The sequence below is a fragment of the Microtus pennsylvanicus genome, chromosome 3 (assembly GCF_037038515.1).
Source record: "Microtus pennsylvanicus isolate mMicPen1 chromosome 3, mMicPen1.hap1, whole genome shotgun sequence".
Taxonomy (NCBI): domain Eukaryota; kingdom Metazoa; phylum Chordata; class Mammalia; order Rodentia; family Cricetidae; genus Microtus; species Microtus pennsylvanicus.
The window spans coordinates 82,980,336-82,997,575 of record NC_134581.1 but is presented as its reverse complement, the minus strand read 5'-3'; the positions used below and the strand labels follow the sequence as shown (position 1 = coordinate 82,997,575).

Here is a 17,240-nt window from a genome sequence, read left to right as displayed (position 1 = left end):
AATGAATATTTGTTTACAAGATTCTGTTAAGGACTTAGTGATTTCTTTGAGCATGCAGTATATATGTTTATTTTTTTTAAATTTTTTTTATTAATTTATTTATTTATTAAAGATTTCTGTCTCTTCCCCGCCACCGCCTCCCATTTCCCTCCCCCTCCCCCAATTAAGTCAGGGTTCCCTGTCCTGTGGGAAATCCAAGGAACCCCCACCTCCATGGGATGTACTCACTCATATTTGGTTTCTAGCCATAAACCAAGGACATTGAGCTTATAATTAGTGATCCTAGAGAAGCTAAATAAGGAGAACCCAAAGAAAAACATATAGGCATCCTCCTGAATATTAACCTTCAGCAAGCGATGAAAGGAGACAGAGACAGAGACCCAAATTGGAGCACAGGACTGAAATCTCAAGGTCCAAATCAGGAGCAGAAGGAGAGAGAGCACGAGCATGGAACTCAGGACCGCGAGGGGTGCACCCACACACAGTATATATGTTTATAAGCTACTTACATATGCATTTAAAATGTTTCCTAAGATGCTACAGGATTTGGTTAAAAATTTCAAAATAATATTAGAAGAGTATGTGTAACTTTACTTTCATAATAGTTTATGGATATTCCACTTATTTCACATCTGCATATGTAATCAATTTTTGCCAGCTTTGTTACCGAGCTGACTGTTTCAAATCAATATTAGTAGCCATGCTGCTTTGTGGAAAGATGACTTCATACATTTACCACATGGTTAGTTTAGAAAGAATGTTACAAAGTTTCCTTTGTTTCCTGATAAAATATCCTATCAGAAATCTGAATAAGTGAATGAAAAGTATCAAAAACTACCCCTGCTCTGTATTCAGATGACTAAAAACACAAAATAGTAATAGGACACAAAATTAATATGTGAAATCTATTCTTTGATTTGATGAGAGCAACAAATATTGGAAATTAAAATACAATATCGTTGATGTTAGTGTGAAAGAGTAGAGAGTCGCATATACACCGACCAAGCAGTTGTGGGTAGATATCTACCAAAGCAAGGATAGAACACATTATCATGTGAATATAAAATGACCTCTAAAGTCTCATGTGCTTGACCACCTGGCCCTAAGCTGATTGTGCTATTTTCTTTGGCTGTGTCCTTGTTAGAAAAAGTGGATTACGATAGGAAGGTCTTGAAGGCTATATTGACTTGAGGTTCTGGCCCAAGCTTTCTATATTCTGGTCAACTCTATGTAGAATGTGTTTTCTGCATGTTCCTGCTGCTGTTCTCAAATGGAGCTTCTTCCACTGCTGTGCTTTCCCTGAAAAGATGGAGCACAATCCCATGAAATTCTGAGACTAAATAAAGCTTTCTGCCCTTAATCTGTCTGTGTTATATGTTGTGCCACAATACATATGATGAGAAAGGTGATCTACAGGATCTTTATGCATAAAATGTATGAACTGATCTCACAGTCTTTTGTACTCTAAAAATTCTACCACCATTCCAAAACTCATACCCTTGTTTCAAAGTACTTTAGTCTGTTTATTTCTTAAGCATATATAAGATACATTTCTAAGTATATACAGATATAGTTCTATGTAAATAAGGGTGATTGCTGTCTACCTCTACACTAATAGAAATGTAAAAGCCTATGTGTAAACTTATATTACTCTCCTCTCTTAATTTATCTATAGAGTTTAATCTATCTGTCTGTCTGTCTGTCTGTCTATATACCTATCTAGAATTTTAAAATTGTGGTCTACTATTTATTACTCCAATCAAAGATGTTCATAGGATAGTTGCAAATGGCAAGTGAGCAGTTCTCTTAATGTTCTGTTGTAGAGCTATGCAGAGCTTGAGAATGGCAAAGGGGACCAATCACAACTCTGCCCTGAAAACTAGATGTTCCCTGGTGAGAAATTATAAACAGAATAAGACTGTAAATCTCAAAAGATTTACCTTAGTTTTACAGCAGTTGATGTAAATATAAATTCAGTAATTTTTACCCTCAAGGGGTGTAACCCATAGAGAGGATATCATAAAGAAGAGAATACTTTTCTGTACTTATAAGATTTTTTTCTCACAAACCTTGATCTTCATATTCTCTTGAGTAAGGTAATGCTTTAGAGACTCATGTAAGATGTTTTATTTTTGAGTGTGTGGAGAGACCTTTCTATGTCATTTCACATAATAAACTTCTTCTACCAAGTCATATATAATCTACACTTGTGCAACTACCCACTTCATCATCAGTAACTTTGGCTCTTCTAGACTGTGTGGAGGGAGGTACCAAGAGATCTGAAAGTAAGACAGGTTCTACATGACCAATGGTGAGCATTGGATTTTTGTATTGACAATTTCCCTTAGAATTTCAAGTTTCATAAATCTTGGGTTCTGAAAGAAACTTCTTCTTATTATTTTTTAACTTCAATATTTAGTAAAGAACAGGGAAAGGGAAGAAATGATATTCTGAGCCACTGGCTATCAATTGACAACATTTCTGTGGATACATATTACTGGTAGAGGAAGCAGAAATAGGGATGACTTAGGAATCATTATGTAGGTTTTGCTCTTTGGGGGGCCACCTATGTGTTCCCTCATGCTGGGAAATCACTAAATCAAGCTTTCCACTTGGAGAGAAAAATGCGCTATTGATTAAAGTTCATTTCTATATTTGTTCTTTCAGGTGCCACACATGTAGCAAATGATTATGGAAAATGACTCTTCAGTGTCAGAGTTCATTCTTATGGGCCTGACAGAACAACCTGAGCTCCAGCTGCCCTTATTTGTTTTGTTCTTGGTGAACTACACAGCCACTGGGATGGGAAACTTGAGCTTAATGAGTCTCATTTTCTTGAATTCAAACCTCCACACCCCCATGTACTTTTTTATCTTCAATCTATCCTTTATTGATTTCTGTTATTCATTTGTCTTTACCCCCAAAATGCTAATGAGCTTTGTTTTAAAGAAGAACACTATTTCCTTCAGAGGATGCATAACTCAGCTGTTTTTCTTCTGCTTTTTTGTGAGCTCAGAGTGTTATGTGTTGACAGTCATGGCCTATGATCGCTATGTAGCCATTTGTCAGCCACTACTGTACAAGGTTATTATGTCACCTGAGATATGTTTTACACTGATGTTTGGTTCTTACTTAACGGGGTTGGCTGGGGCCATGGCTCACACAGGGTGTATGCTCATGCTCAGGTTTTGTGATTCTAACATCATCAACCACTACATGTGTGACATCTTCCCTCTCCTCCAGCTCTCCTGCAGTAGCACCTATGTCAATGAACTTCTGAGCTTTGTTGTGGTAGGTACAGTTATCTCTTTCTCTAGCCTCATTATCTTGGTTTCATATGCTAGGATCCTTTCTAGTGTTGTTCAAATGTCATCAGGTAAGGGTTGGTCCAAAGCCATGGGAACCTGTGGATCTCACATCATAACTGTCAGTCTCTTCTATGGATCTGGGCTACTTGCTTATGTGAAGCCATCATCTGCTGAAACCGTGGGCCAGGGGAAAATTTTCTCAGTCTTTTATACATTTTTGGTGCCCATGCTGAACCCTCTTATTTATAGCCTCAGAAACAAGGATGTCAAGCTTGCTGTGAAGAGAACCATGAAGAGAATAACAAACTGATATATCTATAGGGGTTTCTCTTAGATCTGTTTCTACCTATCTGCTGTTTTCTTCTCATTTATTGTCTTTTTGATTACGTATCATTAATTGATTAATCAATTTCACTTTCTCTCTTATTTCTACAGTATCACCAAGTTTTATACAGTATCATTGGTCCTTCCACTGTGCAATGTCACTTTTGTTAGGTTTATTTTCTTTATATTCATAAACATAGATAAGAGGTTACATAATTGTTAGAATTTTTATAATTTTCAGGTTACTTTCTTAGTGATTCCTATTAAAATATTTGTATCACTGTAATTTTTCACCTTATATCTTTGCATTTATTCAAATTCATATAGGAAAAAATTATACACAGAAAAATGGAGCCTAACTGAATAAATAAAATACATTTTAATATAACACTGTTATGACCAACAGTATTGACAGTTTGTCCCTATTGTTAGTATATGTTAAACATTTCCTAAGGATTTTTTCATAACTCCCTTAAATACATGACACTACTGTCATTTTTATATTGAAGTAAGAAAACTGAGATACAGAAAAGTTTATAAATTATTAAGCTTCTTAGTGGAGATATGAGATTTGGTTTTGAATTTAATGAAAGTTTTTTTTTTTTTTTTTCTTTGGAAAGCTCACCCACCTAACGGCCATATTACTTGGAGGTGTGATATATATATATATATATATATATATATATATATATGTATATATATATATATATATATATATTTATGTATGTATGTATAAAGTTGCCACCATCTTACATCAAGCCTATTAATTTCAAGTTTGTAATGAAATTGTGTGATTTATTTAAATGAGGTTTTGTTTTTATGGTTACTGGAGCATTTATGTGATTTACATCTCTGTCTCAATTTCTCAGCCCCCACAATTTTGGTAGGAGATCAGCAAACATATTCTCACATTTCTTAAAAGTAGAAGTTCAATCGTTAATGTTTCTTCTTAATTTATGGATTATATCTGTGAATTTTTTATTATCACATTCACTTTTGTTTGGAGAAATCCGTTCTAAAAATGTCCAGTACATTTTCCTTGTCACATGGATATTCTTAATATACAAAATGATGTTTACTTCTGATCCATCAAGCAACAGCTTGTCTTGAGGTTTAGTAACACAGTACATACATGCTTTTGTTTATGAGTTTGATTTACAAGATCAGAAATAATCTCTCTCTCTTATTTCATCCCTTCCATCCTTTGTATATATTGCTATCTCTTTCTGTATCTCATTTCATCATACTGAGCAAAATAGTTATGTATTTCTAAAATTTAAAAATTTCATTATTAAAAATCTATGATCTATGTGGGCTTTAAAGGCCACACAAATAATAATGCAGAAGTTAATTTTATACTCATTATATATCTGATGAAGAAATGAAGGACAAAAAAATGAATTTCAATGTAACAGTGAGAATTTCTGGAGAATTATTTCACAATGATTCCAAAACAAATGAGTCTATGAAAATATGAACCCAGCCAGATGTTATTCCAGAGAAGAGAACTTCATCTACAAGGCTCTGATGCAGAATAAAAATAGAGATATCCTTACAGAAGTCTCATATTAAAGGACACAGATGGTGAGCTACAGGATGACACTATTATTCATTGTAATTAGTGATTATTTTTGGGCATCATAGATATATAGGTATTTGACTATGATTTTGTGGTGAGTACCACCACTATTACCACAGTGAAACATGAATTTTAAAAGGCCTTTTAGATGGTATGCCTTTTTTTAAAAAATCTTACGAGACAGGCTTCTCTGTTTAACAGCCCTAACTGTCCTTCAACTAACTCTCCTTGACCAGGCTTACTTAAACGCACAGAAACCTACCTGCCTCTGCCACCCAAGGGCTGGGATTAAAGGTGTGCACTTTCACTGCCCAGCTGATGCTATGTCTTTATTCGGAAAGAAAAATGATTTGTTTACAATATAAACAAATAACAATTTGCATTATACAACACTGTCATTGGCAAATGCACAATTTTATTTGCCAATAAAATCTAGTAGCCACAAAGAATAGAAAAATGAAACATTTGTTTTACTTAAACTTACTTAATTTACATAGTAAAATTACGATGAGATATATTCAGTTTCCTATAACTGACATAATTTCAGTCTTCATAATGGTTGAAAAAATTTATTGTATGTATAAACTTTATCTTTACCCATTCTTTGGTTATTGGACTGCTAGGTTGATTTCATTATTTAACTTTTTAAAATAGCATCTCTGTAATACAATAACTTGGAGATTGGAATGAATAACAAAATGTGTTAGAGCTGTGTCATTGCTAGATCTATTTCTAGTACCTTGAAAAACTCTATATTTGTTTTTATGTTAGTTGGATGAGTTTACTTTTCCACTAACAGTATTTTAATATTCATTTCAATCCACATCATTTCAATCCTCCTCAGCATTGCTGATATCTGTCTTCTTGGTGGTTGCCATTTTGAATGGAGTGAGATGGAAGCTCACTGTTTTTGTGTTCTATTGATGGTTAGTGATTTTTAACATTTTCAAGTTTTTATTGGCTATTTATTTTTTGTTAATTGACAACTGGGTGTACATTTTATTGGCCTTTAAAGTGACTGTTTTGTTTGGTTTCAGATGCTCATTTTTTTACAATTTCTAATTATTTTGTGTATCGGAAATATTGATACTAATATATAGATACTAAGTATTTTTTTCTATTCTTTTGGCTGTCTTTTTACTCTAATAATAACTTCTTTTATATGCAGAAATAGTCTGTGTTAAACTTTGATAAATTTAATGTTTTCTTTGACTTATGAGGCTATTTTCTCCATTATATCTTTAGCCCTTTAGATTATATCTTCCATCTCTTGTATTCTGTTGTTTATGCTTGCATTTCTGGTTCCTGATAGCTTCCCCATATTTTCCATTTCCATAATTCCATTGGTTTGTGTTTTCTTTATTGTCTCAATTTCAGTTTTCAAGCTTAGAATTGCTTCTTTCACCTGTTTGATTGCTTTTTCTTTGTTTTCTTTAAGGGATTCGTTTATTTCTTTCAATTTTTTTTTGTCTTTTCCTCCACGTCTTTGAAAGAAATTTTCATTTCTCTTTTGGGGGCCTCAAACAATCTCCTAAAGTTATTTTTTTAGGACATTCGATAGGTCATTTTTGTTCTACTTCTTCTGTAGTGTGGTGTTGATGTCTTGCTGTTGTAGACTCACTAGTTTTTATTACTGCTGTGTGGCTCTTTGTGCTGTTGAGTATGTTCTTAACTTGTCAACTTACTTTTTCCTCTGATTAGTGTAGTTGGGGCCATGTCTCTAGTGAATACTCATCCAAGTGCAAGTGGATCCCAAGACTTAAATGGCTGTTTATTATGGGGGAGTCAGAACAATAGTTCCAGTCACCCTAGAGGTCACATGGTATTCAGAGTGGTTGCTCATCGATCTAGGAAACCACTCTGCAATCTGGTGGTTGGGGCTGTTCCCACTGAGGTTGAGTTCACTGGCATGGGCCTCCTTCCATGGAAGTTACTGGCTTCAGCCTGCTCTTCAGGAGGTTGCTTGTTAGGGCGTGCTCTGGTGGAGGTTACTAAATATAAGTTCTTAAAATCATTTTATTTGCCATATTCCACAGGTCTTTGAAGTGTTCAAGATTGTATATCTAACTGAAATATATCTCTCTATATATAGAAGGCCTACATAACTAAAAGTTTATTATTATAGATGACTACCTATTGACCTGTATTTCTTAATTATGCATTACATTTTTAAAAGAGCTGTATAAATATAATACCTTAAGCAAGTGTAGAAATATAATTAACAAAATTGGTATCTAATTTGTATCAATAAATCAAAGTACATACCAATGTAGAGTATTTATTTTTATATGATATCCCCCTTTAAATGAAAACAAACATTTATAAACAAACTTTTGTTAATTTAGGCATAGTTGTCTTCAAACTTCTCCCTCCTGTTTGTTGGGTAAACTATGTCTAGGGTTCATGAAGACCTTTCAGGGTGTCTTATTCCATCAAATCTCATTAGTCTGAAAGAAATCCACAGGTTCCTATCATCTGTGAAAAGAAAAACAGAACTTCTATTCCAAAGAGTAGATTCAAATTTTGAAGTCAAGATAATTTTAAAATATATATGGTGGTTTATCTTAGTAGCCCCCAGAATTAATTTTTTTCAGCAGTTAATTCATTAACAGTCCAACATCCAAAGAAAACACAATAATACACAAAATCCAGACTCTTTATGCATATTTCATCTTTATATGGCTTTTTTCACTCCATTACATCTTAATATTTATTTTAATATCTTTACACTTTTAATATATAACTGTCTGTACTCTTTTTATTACTTTGACTATCTCTTTAAAGACTGATTTATTTTTTTTGTTTTTATTTTTTTGCTTTATGGAAAATTTATTGCACTATTCCAAAAGCACATCACTTTTTCTTTTCAACATCCTGCTCTGCAGCTTCCTTTGCCCTCTTTGCTCAGACACCAAAGAGGCGGCCATTGGCCCAGGCCCTGAGAAGACTTGCAAAAGCCTTGAAGTTCTTCTCTTCTTCTGTGATGACTCTGGCTTTCTCCTTTTTATAAACATTCCGGATGGGCATCACAGGTCCTGTTAGCTGAGTGGCCAATTTAAGTTCTTCAGCCGAACTATCTCCCTTCTTTGGAGCGGAAGGCTTCCTGGGGAAAAGGATCAGCTTGGAGCGGAACTCCTTCAGGCGCTGCATGTTGGCCTGCAGGGACTTGGTGGACGTGTTTCGCCTCCTTGGGTCCACGGAGATGCCAATGGTGCGAGCCACCTTCTTATGGATACCAGCCACCCTGAGTTCCTCCAGGCTGAAGCCCTGGCCAGCTCGGACCTTGTTGTGGTAGCGCACTCTGGGGCACCTCACGATGGGCCTGATGGGTCCGCACGCAGGGGCAATGAGGCGTGCTTTCATCTGCCAGGCCTTGCGTCTGCGGATCTTGTGTGCCGGCTGGTTGAACCAAGTGTCCACTCGCTGCTGCCAGTCCTTGTGGAAGTGGGGCTTCAAGATCATGCCATTCCTGCTGGGCGCCATGGCTGCCTCCCATGCAGTGGCAAGACTGATTTATTTTTAAAAGCTATTTCTTCCTATAACTCCCTATACCTATTTTCTTTTATTCCTAAACCTACATACATTTTAAAACACATTTTAGCACACATTTTAGCTCATCTAGAGGTTTATTTTTATCTGAATCTATCTTTTTTGCATATCTGTAATTGAGTTTTGATTACTTCTTTAAACTGTTAAGCAGGCATGGCTAGGACCAGAACAGCCAAATTGGCTGTTGGCTCCACACTGCTTGGCTTTCCAACATGACAGAGGTTCTTTTACTGCCAGCTCTGGGAGCCATGTTTACTACCCCAATTCAGGGAAGCAGTTGGTCCACACTGTCACTAAGTAACTTGCATCACACTGCCCATAGAGCCCATTCAAGTGCTCAGTAGCAGAATCTCTCAGAAGAGCTCTCTATGCTGAGAGTATAAATCAGGACGTCATGATGTGGGAGTGTCATATATCAATCTGTTGATTTCATTGGTTAAGTAATAAACAAACTGCTTGGGCTCATAGCTTAGAACATAGGTGGGTGGAGTAAACAGAACAGAATGCTGGGAGGAAGAGGAAGTGAGGTAAGATGCCTCAGACAGAGACATCATGCTCCCCTCTCCTGGATAGACACGATAGCTCTGCTCTCTGAAGCACATGCAATGAAGCTCCGACCAAGGATGGACATAGGCTAGAATCTTCCTGGTAAGCACACCTCATGGTGCTACATAGATTATAAGAAATGGGTTAAGAGGTTGAAACTAATGAGCAAGCAGTGTTTAAATGAATACAGTTTGTGTGTTGTTATTTCGGGCATAAGCCAGCCAGGCAGCTGGGGTGCTGGGGACGCAGCCCCGCAGCTCTTATCACTACAAAGTCAGAGGCAACAAATTACGTCAGAGGCAACAAATCCCACAGCTACCTTGTCCAAAGTGGGCCTGTGGAAGAAAGCACCATGGGAGCAGGAGCCTGGAGACAATCCTGTCCTGGGACACTGCTGGCACAGGAATGAGCCAGCAATCTGGTCCAGAGTAGACAGGAGACAGTGAACTCCACCATAACAAGTAGAGGAGCATGTGAGCCAGATCCAGAGACCGTTGAAAGTCCAGATGTGATTCTGGGACATTCAAGGGAGAAGACCTATGCCAAGACCTCTGTGGTTCTTGGCATGAGTCTAGGACCTCCGAGGGAGTATGCAGGAACCATAGATCTCTGCAAGTCCAGATGTAAGTCTGGAACCTCACAGGGAGTAGGCCTGAGCAATGAGCTCTGAGGGCCAGGCGTTGGACTAGGACATCAATGGAAATAGGCAGGAGCTTGGAACCTCTGTGGGTCTGAGTATGAGCCAGGGACCTCTGAGGGAGTAAGCCTGAGCCAGGTCCCCTGCTGTTTTGGGCACATCTGAGCCTGGGAACTCTGAGGCAGTAGACCAGAGCCAGAGACCTTTGCAGGACCAACTCCAAGGCAGGGACCTCTGCAGGAGGGGATCCAGACCAGGATTTACAGAAACAGGTCAAAGCCAGTAACCTAGGCCAAAGTAGGTCTGAAATAGAAAACTTCAAGGGACCTGAGCAAAGCCCAGGAGTGCTGAGTTATCTTCAGGAACATGGAGTAAACAACAAGGGTAACTATTATTGTGGCACTGACTGTACAACAAGGAACAACAATCTGAGCTTTGGATTCAGTGGCACCTAGAAGATTAATCAACAGAATCTCAGACAGCCCCAACAACACCTATGAGAGAAAAAGATGAATAGAAAAGGTAAGAACACGTGCAAAGAGTAACACAACATCAGTAAATCCTAAAGACCCCACAACAGCAATACCACAACAACCAAATATGGATGAAGCAGAATATATTGACCTAAAAAAATAACTTCAGGAGAATGTTTGAAACTCTTAAAGAGGAAATGAGAAACAAAAAATTGGATGACATCAGCAATTCACTTAAAGAAAACCAAGAAAAAAACAATCAAACATATGAAAGAAAGTTTTCAAGACTTGAAAACTGAAATAGAGACAACAAAGGAAACACAAGCTGAGGTAATAATAGAAACAGAAATCAGGAACTGCAAATACAAGCATAAAAAACAGAATAAAAGAGGTGGAAAAGAGAATCTGAAGTGCTGAAGATACAATAGAGGCAATAGACTCATCAGTTAAAGAAAATATTAAATATAAAATATAACAAAAGCTCAGCCCAAAATATCCAGGAAATATGGGACATCATGAAAAGGCCAAATCTTAGAATAATAGGTATAGAAGATAAAGAAGGAGTTCAACTCAAAAGCACAGAAAATGTATTTAACAAAAATCATAAAAGAAAACTTTCCCAACCTAAAGAATGATATGCCTATGAAGATACAAGAAACTTACAGAACACCAAATAGACTGGATCCAAAAAACGTCCTCTTGCCACATAATAATCCAAACACTAAACATACAAAGTACAAAAAGAATATTAAGAGCTGCAAAGGAAAATGGCAAAGTAACCTATAAAGGTAGACCTATTAGAATTACACCTGACTTCTCATTGGAGACAATGAAAGCCAGAAAGTTGTGGTCTAGCAGTATACAGACATTAAGAGACCACAGATTGTTACGGGAGGTCCTCCCACTCCTCCAGCCTATCGCCGCTGAGATACCAGCCCCTTGGGGTGTGGTCTCTCTCCCTTTAAAAAAGCGGCCACTTCCCTCTCCTCGCTCTCTTCACTTCCTGCTCCGCCGGTGACTTGACTTCCTTCCTGGTTACGCAGAGGGCTGACAGTGATCTGTAAGTTTTTTCCCCTTTAAATAAATATCACCCTATTAATCATAATCCCAAATTGGTGTGGCATTGTTTGTGACTTACGCCTTCATTTGGCGCCCAACGTTTGGTTTTAGAACCTCTCCCGGCTCGCAGCCGCGAGTTCGGCTTGGCGGCTGGAAGTTCGGCTTGGCGGCCGCAAGTTCGGCTTGGCGGGCGCTTGTTCGGCTTGGCGGGAGCCCTTGCTTCCTCAGCCGCTGCCTGTGGATTTAAACTCCACAGGCCCGCGTAGTCTCTGCCCGCGTGATTTGCTCTTTTCTGAGTCGTTTTCAAATCTCCCTTGCAAGCACAGCTCTTAAGTGGCGCGAACCAGAGCACGCGGTTGCTGAAAGCTGCAACCCCTCAGGGTGACTCTGTCACGTGGAGGCATAAGTAGCTTCCAGATTGCTCTTCTCTACCCCTGGATTCTAGGTTTCTGGTTCCATCTCTGGAATTGATTTAATTACATTTACTTTGTTGAGCAACTTACATTTTCCAGTTTTTAACAAATACTAGGCGGACTCTGAAACAGGACCGTGTTTTCGTCGAGACTTGGCAACAGCGCCACCTGCTGGATAATAGGTAATATGGCAGTTCTCGTTTCCAACGCGAATTTTACTGTTCTGGTTACCAATACAATGGGTTATATCATGCAAGGTTTATATGACTATGGGGATAACTTAATTTACTGGTTATTAGGTTTCAGTATTCTTTTGCATATTCTATCATTTAGGAAGATCATGGCACTCCTAAGAACCATTCAATCTTTACTAGAAACTCATGCAGGTCAGGAGATTAAGGATTCAAAAGAGACAATAATAAAAAGACTTGAAATGATTGAAGAAATGATTGGAGCTGGTGAACAGAGTAATAAGGCACAAGGACAGGATACAATGCCAACACCAGCTATTAGAACTGGCTTACCAAAGGTTTTAGCAGCATACCCTATACTTAATTCTGACAAAGCATCAACTTCTAAAGGCTCAAAGGGAGTCAGAGAAGCTAGATGGACGCCAATAGCAATGAATGATCTAAAAGAAATTAAGCAAGCTATTGTTAATTTTGGCTTGCACCCTGCATACGTAAAGGAAATGATAAGGACTTGGGCTTCTAATGCTAGAGCTACCCCCCATGATTTCCATCAGTTAGTGTCTGCAGTTTTAGATAATGGACCTTCCTTGATGTTTGGAATTTATTTCAGAGAAGAATCCAAACATATGGAACAGCAAGGAAGAGCAAAAGGTATTGAGGTTTCCCAAGATCAAATTCTTGGTGCAGGAGAATATGCTGATCCACAGGTCCAAGCTCTTTATGATGATGAAGTACTGTGTCTATGTCACCAAGCAGCTTTAAATGCTTGGAATAGGATACAAGATCCAGCAAAAAGGGGTGAATCATATACCAGAATTAGGCAGGGACAGAGAGAACCCTTTATTGACTTTTTGCAAAGATTAATTAAGGCTCTGGACATAGGGGTAACAGACCCAGAAGCTAGACGAATACTTCTTGAATCCCTAGCTTTTGAGAATGCAAATATAGAATGCAAAAAGATAATTGGGCCTTTAAAGTCTAGATCAGCACCTATGGATGAATGGATTCAGCATACGATGAATGTTGAGACGTTTAGCTATAACGATGAATCTTGGGTAGGAGAAGCGATTTCCACAGCAATGAGGAGACATCAAACTGCCAGGTGTTTTAATTGTGGTAAATTAGGACATCTGAAAAGGGATTGCAGGCACAGAATTTCTAGGAATATTATCTCCTCTGGGAATGACAAAGATAGGAGACCTAGGCCTTCAGGTATATGTAGGAGATGCGGTAAAGGCCGACATTGGTCCAATGAATGCAGGTCAACAACAGACAAAGAAGGCAACCCGATACCGTCGGGAAACTCCTTGAGGGGCCTCTCGCAGGCCCCCAAGCCAACAGTGGCCCAGTCATTCCCAGTCACAGTGGAGAACGTGCCTCACCAAGAAAATTAAAAGCTCCAATTTCTGCTGTAAAAAGTAATACTGGTCTAAATGATGAAATCCATGTGGAGGATGAGTCAAAAAACCCAGTTGGACAGAGTAAACGTATATTTTGGCAGACTTCTATTAATGATCAAAGACCAAAGCTAAGAGTCTGTATAAATGGCACTTTAATTAAAGGCTTATTAGACACAGGTGCGGATGTAAGTATCATTACCCCAGAATCTTGGCATCCGAATTGGCCTCTTCAAGAGGTAGATGTTCAGTTCCTGGGAATTGGAACCCTATCTCGTGTAAAACAAAGCACAAGATGGGTTGAATGCATAGGGCCCGAAGGGCAAATAGGAAGACTAAGGCCATATATAGCCAATATTGCCATAAATTTATGGGGCTGTGACCTGCTACAGCAATGGAATACCCAGATTAACATTCCTGTAGTTCCAGGAACTCATAATTCTGGGAAGTATATGATGAGGTATTATGGAAAAAGGTCACTAGCCATTCAGGCTGTACAAGAACATACAGCAAATACCAAACCTTTAGAGGTACCAACAGCCCTACCTTTAAAATGGCTAACTGAGAAGCCAATATGGATCAAACAGTGGCCTCTAGCTGAAGATAAACTACAGGCATTGGAACAGCTGGTGCAGGAGCAACTAGATGCTCACCACATTGAAGAATCAACCAGCCCTTGGAATTCTCCTGTGTTTGTTGTAAAAAAGAAATCTGGTAAATGGAGAATGGTGACAGATCTAAGAGCTGTCAACAAAGTAATTCAACCTATGGGCTCACTACAATCTGGAATTCCTTTGCCTTCTCTGTTACCAAAAGGATGGCCTCTTATAGTTATTGATTTCAAAGATTGTTTTTTCACTATGCCATTACAAGAAAAGGATAGAGAAAAATTTGCCTTCACAGTGCCTACTTATAATAATTCTCAGCCCAATAGGAGATATCAATGGACTGTCCTCCCACAGGGTATGCTCAATAGTCCTACACTGTGCCAATATTTTGTAAGTAAGCCATTGGAAATAATTCGTAAACAATTCCCCAAGTCCATTATTTATCATTACATGGATGATATCTTGTTATCTGATTCAAATAAAGATACTTTAGAAAGGATGTTTGAAGAAGTAAAGAAAGTCTTGCCTAGGTGGGGATTACAAATTGCCCCTGAAAAGATTCAAAGAGGAAATTCTATTAATTACCTAGGTTACAGAATAGGGTTAGAGAAAATTAAAACGCAAAAGGCACAAATTAGGAGAGACCAGTTAAAGACTCTTAATGACTTCCAAAGATTGTTAGGAGACATTTCCAGTCTACGACCAGCTGTTGGGATAACACCTGATCTAATAGTTCATTTAAACAAAACCTTAGATGGTGATAAAGATTTGAATAGTCCAAGAAAACTGACAGCTGAAGCAGAAAAGGAACTGACAATGATTGAGGAAAAATTACAGGAGGCACATGTGGATAGGGTGAACCCAAATCTTAGCTGCATCCTAGTCATATTGCCTTCCAGAATTTCTCCTACAGGGATTCTAATGCAGAGGGAAGATATTATTTTAGAGTGGATATTTATACCTAATAAACCAAGTAAAAAATTAAAAACTTATGTGGAAAAAGTCTCTGAATTAATTATAAAAGGTAAGCTGAGACTTCGTCAACTAGCAGGTATAGACCCAGCAGAAATTATAGTGCCTTTTACTACTGAAGAAATAAAAAAGTTATGGGAAGACAATGAACCGTGGCAAAGAGCTTGTGCTAATTTTTTGGGAGAAATTAATAGCAACTATCCCAAAAGTGGTAGACTTAACCTCATAAAAAGAACTTCTTGGATTCTTCCTAGAATTGTACGTGATGCTCCAATAACTGGAGCCCGTACGTTCTATACTGATGCAAATAAATCAGGGAAAGCAGGTTACAAGTCAGATGAATTGAGTAAGGTGGAACAAAGCCCTTATAATCCTGTCCAGAAGGCAGAATTATATGCCATTCTTATGGTGCTAAGGGATTTTAAAGAACCTCTTAATATAGTTACAGATTCACAATATGCAGAAAGAGTTATCTTGCATATTGAAACCGCTGAATTTATACCAGATGACACAGAGTTGACTTCATTGTTTATCCAGGTACAAGACATAATCAGGAACAGGCTTTGTCCGATGTACATAACACACATCCGGTCCCATACAGGTCTGCCTGGTCCTCTAGCCCAAGGCAACGCTGAGATTGGTCAATTATTGATTGGAAGTGTGTTGCAGGCCTCAGAATTTCATAAGAAGCATCATGTCAATAGTAAAGGCCTAAAGAAAGAATTTTCCATTACTTGGCAACAAGCTAAGGACATTATAAAGAGATGTCCTACTTGTTCTTTCTATAATCAAACACCGTTGCCTGCAGGGAGTAACCCAAAGGGCACTAAGAGAAATGAAATCTGGCAGATGGATGTGTTCCACTTTATAGAATTTGGTAAATTAAAATATGTACACCACACCATAGACACGTATTCAGGTTTTCAATGGGCTACTGCCCTGAGCTCAGAAAAGGCTGATTCAGTAATCACACATTTATTGGAAATTATGGCCATCATGGGTATACCTGTGCAAATAAAGACAGATAATGGTCCAGCATATGTATCTAAGAAAATGAAACGCTTTTTTGATTATTATAATATAAAACACATTACAGGTATACCAAATAATCCTACAGGTCAGGCAGTTATAGAAAGATCAAATCGTACTATAAAGGATATGCTGAACAAACAGAAAGGGACCGAAAATACCCCAGAAATAGATTACATAATGCTTTATTAACCTTGAATTTTCTTAACGCTAATGAGAAAAGAACGACAGCAGCAGAGAGACATTGGATAATGGAAAAGTCTTCTGAACTAAATCAACCGATTTATTTCAAAGATGTGCTGACCTCTCAGTGGAAGCCAGGAGATGTGCTACGTTGGGGAAGGGGTTTTGCTCTTGTTTCCACAGGAGAAGAAAAATTGTGGATACCATCAAAATTAATAAAGTTTCGATTTGAAGAAGAGAAACCTCTTGGAAAGGAGAAATGACAACTCATCCACAATGATGATATTCATACAGGTGGTAAGAAAAACATATAGAATGGGGGCAGGGTTCTGTTCTTATCTCTACAGGAAAACACTCATCTTTGAGAAATTCAAGGGACCCTGGATGTTTGGATACTGACAGATGGAAAAATACCTGCCCGATAGGAAATATCAAGAAAACTGAATGGGTTGTGTAAGTAATATTAAACCATATTTCTAAATTTATAAAGCTGGTTTTGAAGTTGGACTCTGGCTCAGTCCCTCTCCAATTCCAAGCCTGTTAGTAAAAGAAAAACCCAGAGTTTCTGGAGTTTCCGTCTCATGTCAAGAGCCATGATGTGGGACAGACAGAAATATGAGTTTAGAAAACATCTTTGCTTTTCTTCATATCTATCATACTTTTCATTGAATATATCTATCATGTCTTTCATTGAATATATATATGTCTATATGATTAATGCTTAAGTTTCTCATAATGAACAATGAGTTTTTCCTGAAGTGACATTTGAAGTTTCCAGGAAGAAGATGGGGCCCCATAACAACAACTCCACCTGGTTGATATGACATCATGATACTGATAGCGCTACAACAAGACCTGCTTTGGGTACCAGCTGCACAAGACAGTTCCAACTTGGTTAGCTGAAATGGTGCACATCTTATACAACATTTTGGCCAGACCTGCACAAAATACTCAGAGACTATTGGCAATTTT

The 17,240-nt window shown here is 38.0% G+C and overlaps 1 protein-coding gene and 1 pseudogene across 2 annotated transcripts; one reads left to right on the top strand and one right to left on the bottom strand.

Annotated features, from left to right (window-relative positions):
- Positions 1 to 2,676: 2,676 nt before the first annotated feature.
- LOC142847195 (olfactory receptor 8C8-like) lies at positions 2,677 to 3,618 on the top strand (annotated as a pseudogene).
- Positions 3,619 to 8,115: 4,497 nt separating this feature from the next.
- On the bottom strand, positions 8,116 to 8,694 carry LOC142847193 (large ribosomal subunit protein eL13-like). Of its 2 annotated transcripts, XM_075967919.1 has the most exons (2): positions 8,434 to 8,694; positions 8,116 to 8,292 (listed from the first exon to the last, which is right to left on the bottom strand). In XM_075967919.1, the coding sequence occupies exons 1-2, from the start codon at positions 8,692 to 8,694 to the stop codon at positions 8,116 to 8,118; spliced, it is 438 nt and encodes a 145-aa protein (XP_075824034.1). The 2 variants fall into 2 exon arrangements, with proteins under 2 accessions (XP_075824034.1, XP_075824033.1); XM_075967918.1 differs by having other exon boundaries at positions 8,116 to 8,694.
- Between the last annotated feature and the right edge of the window lie 8,546 nt (positions 8,695 to 17,240).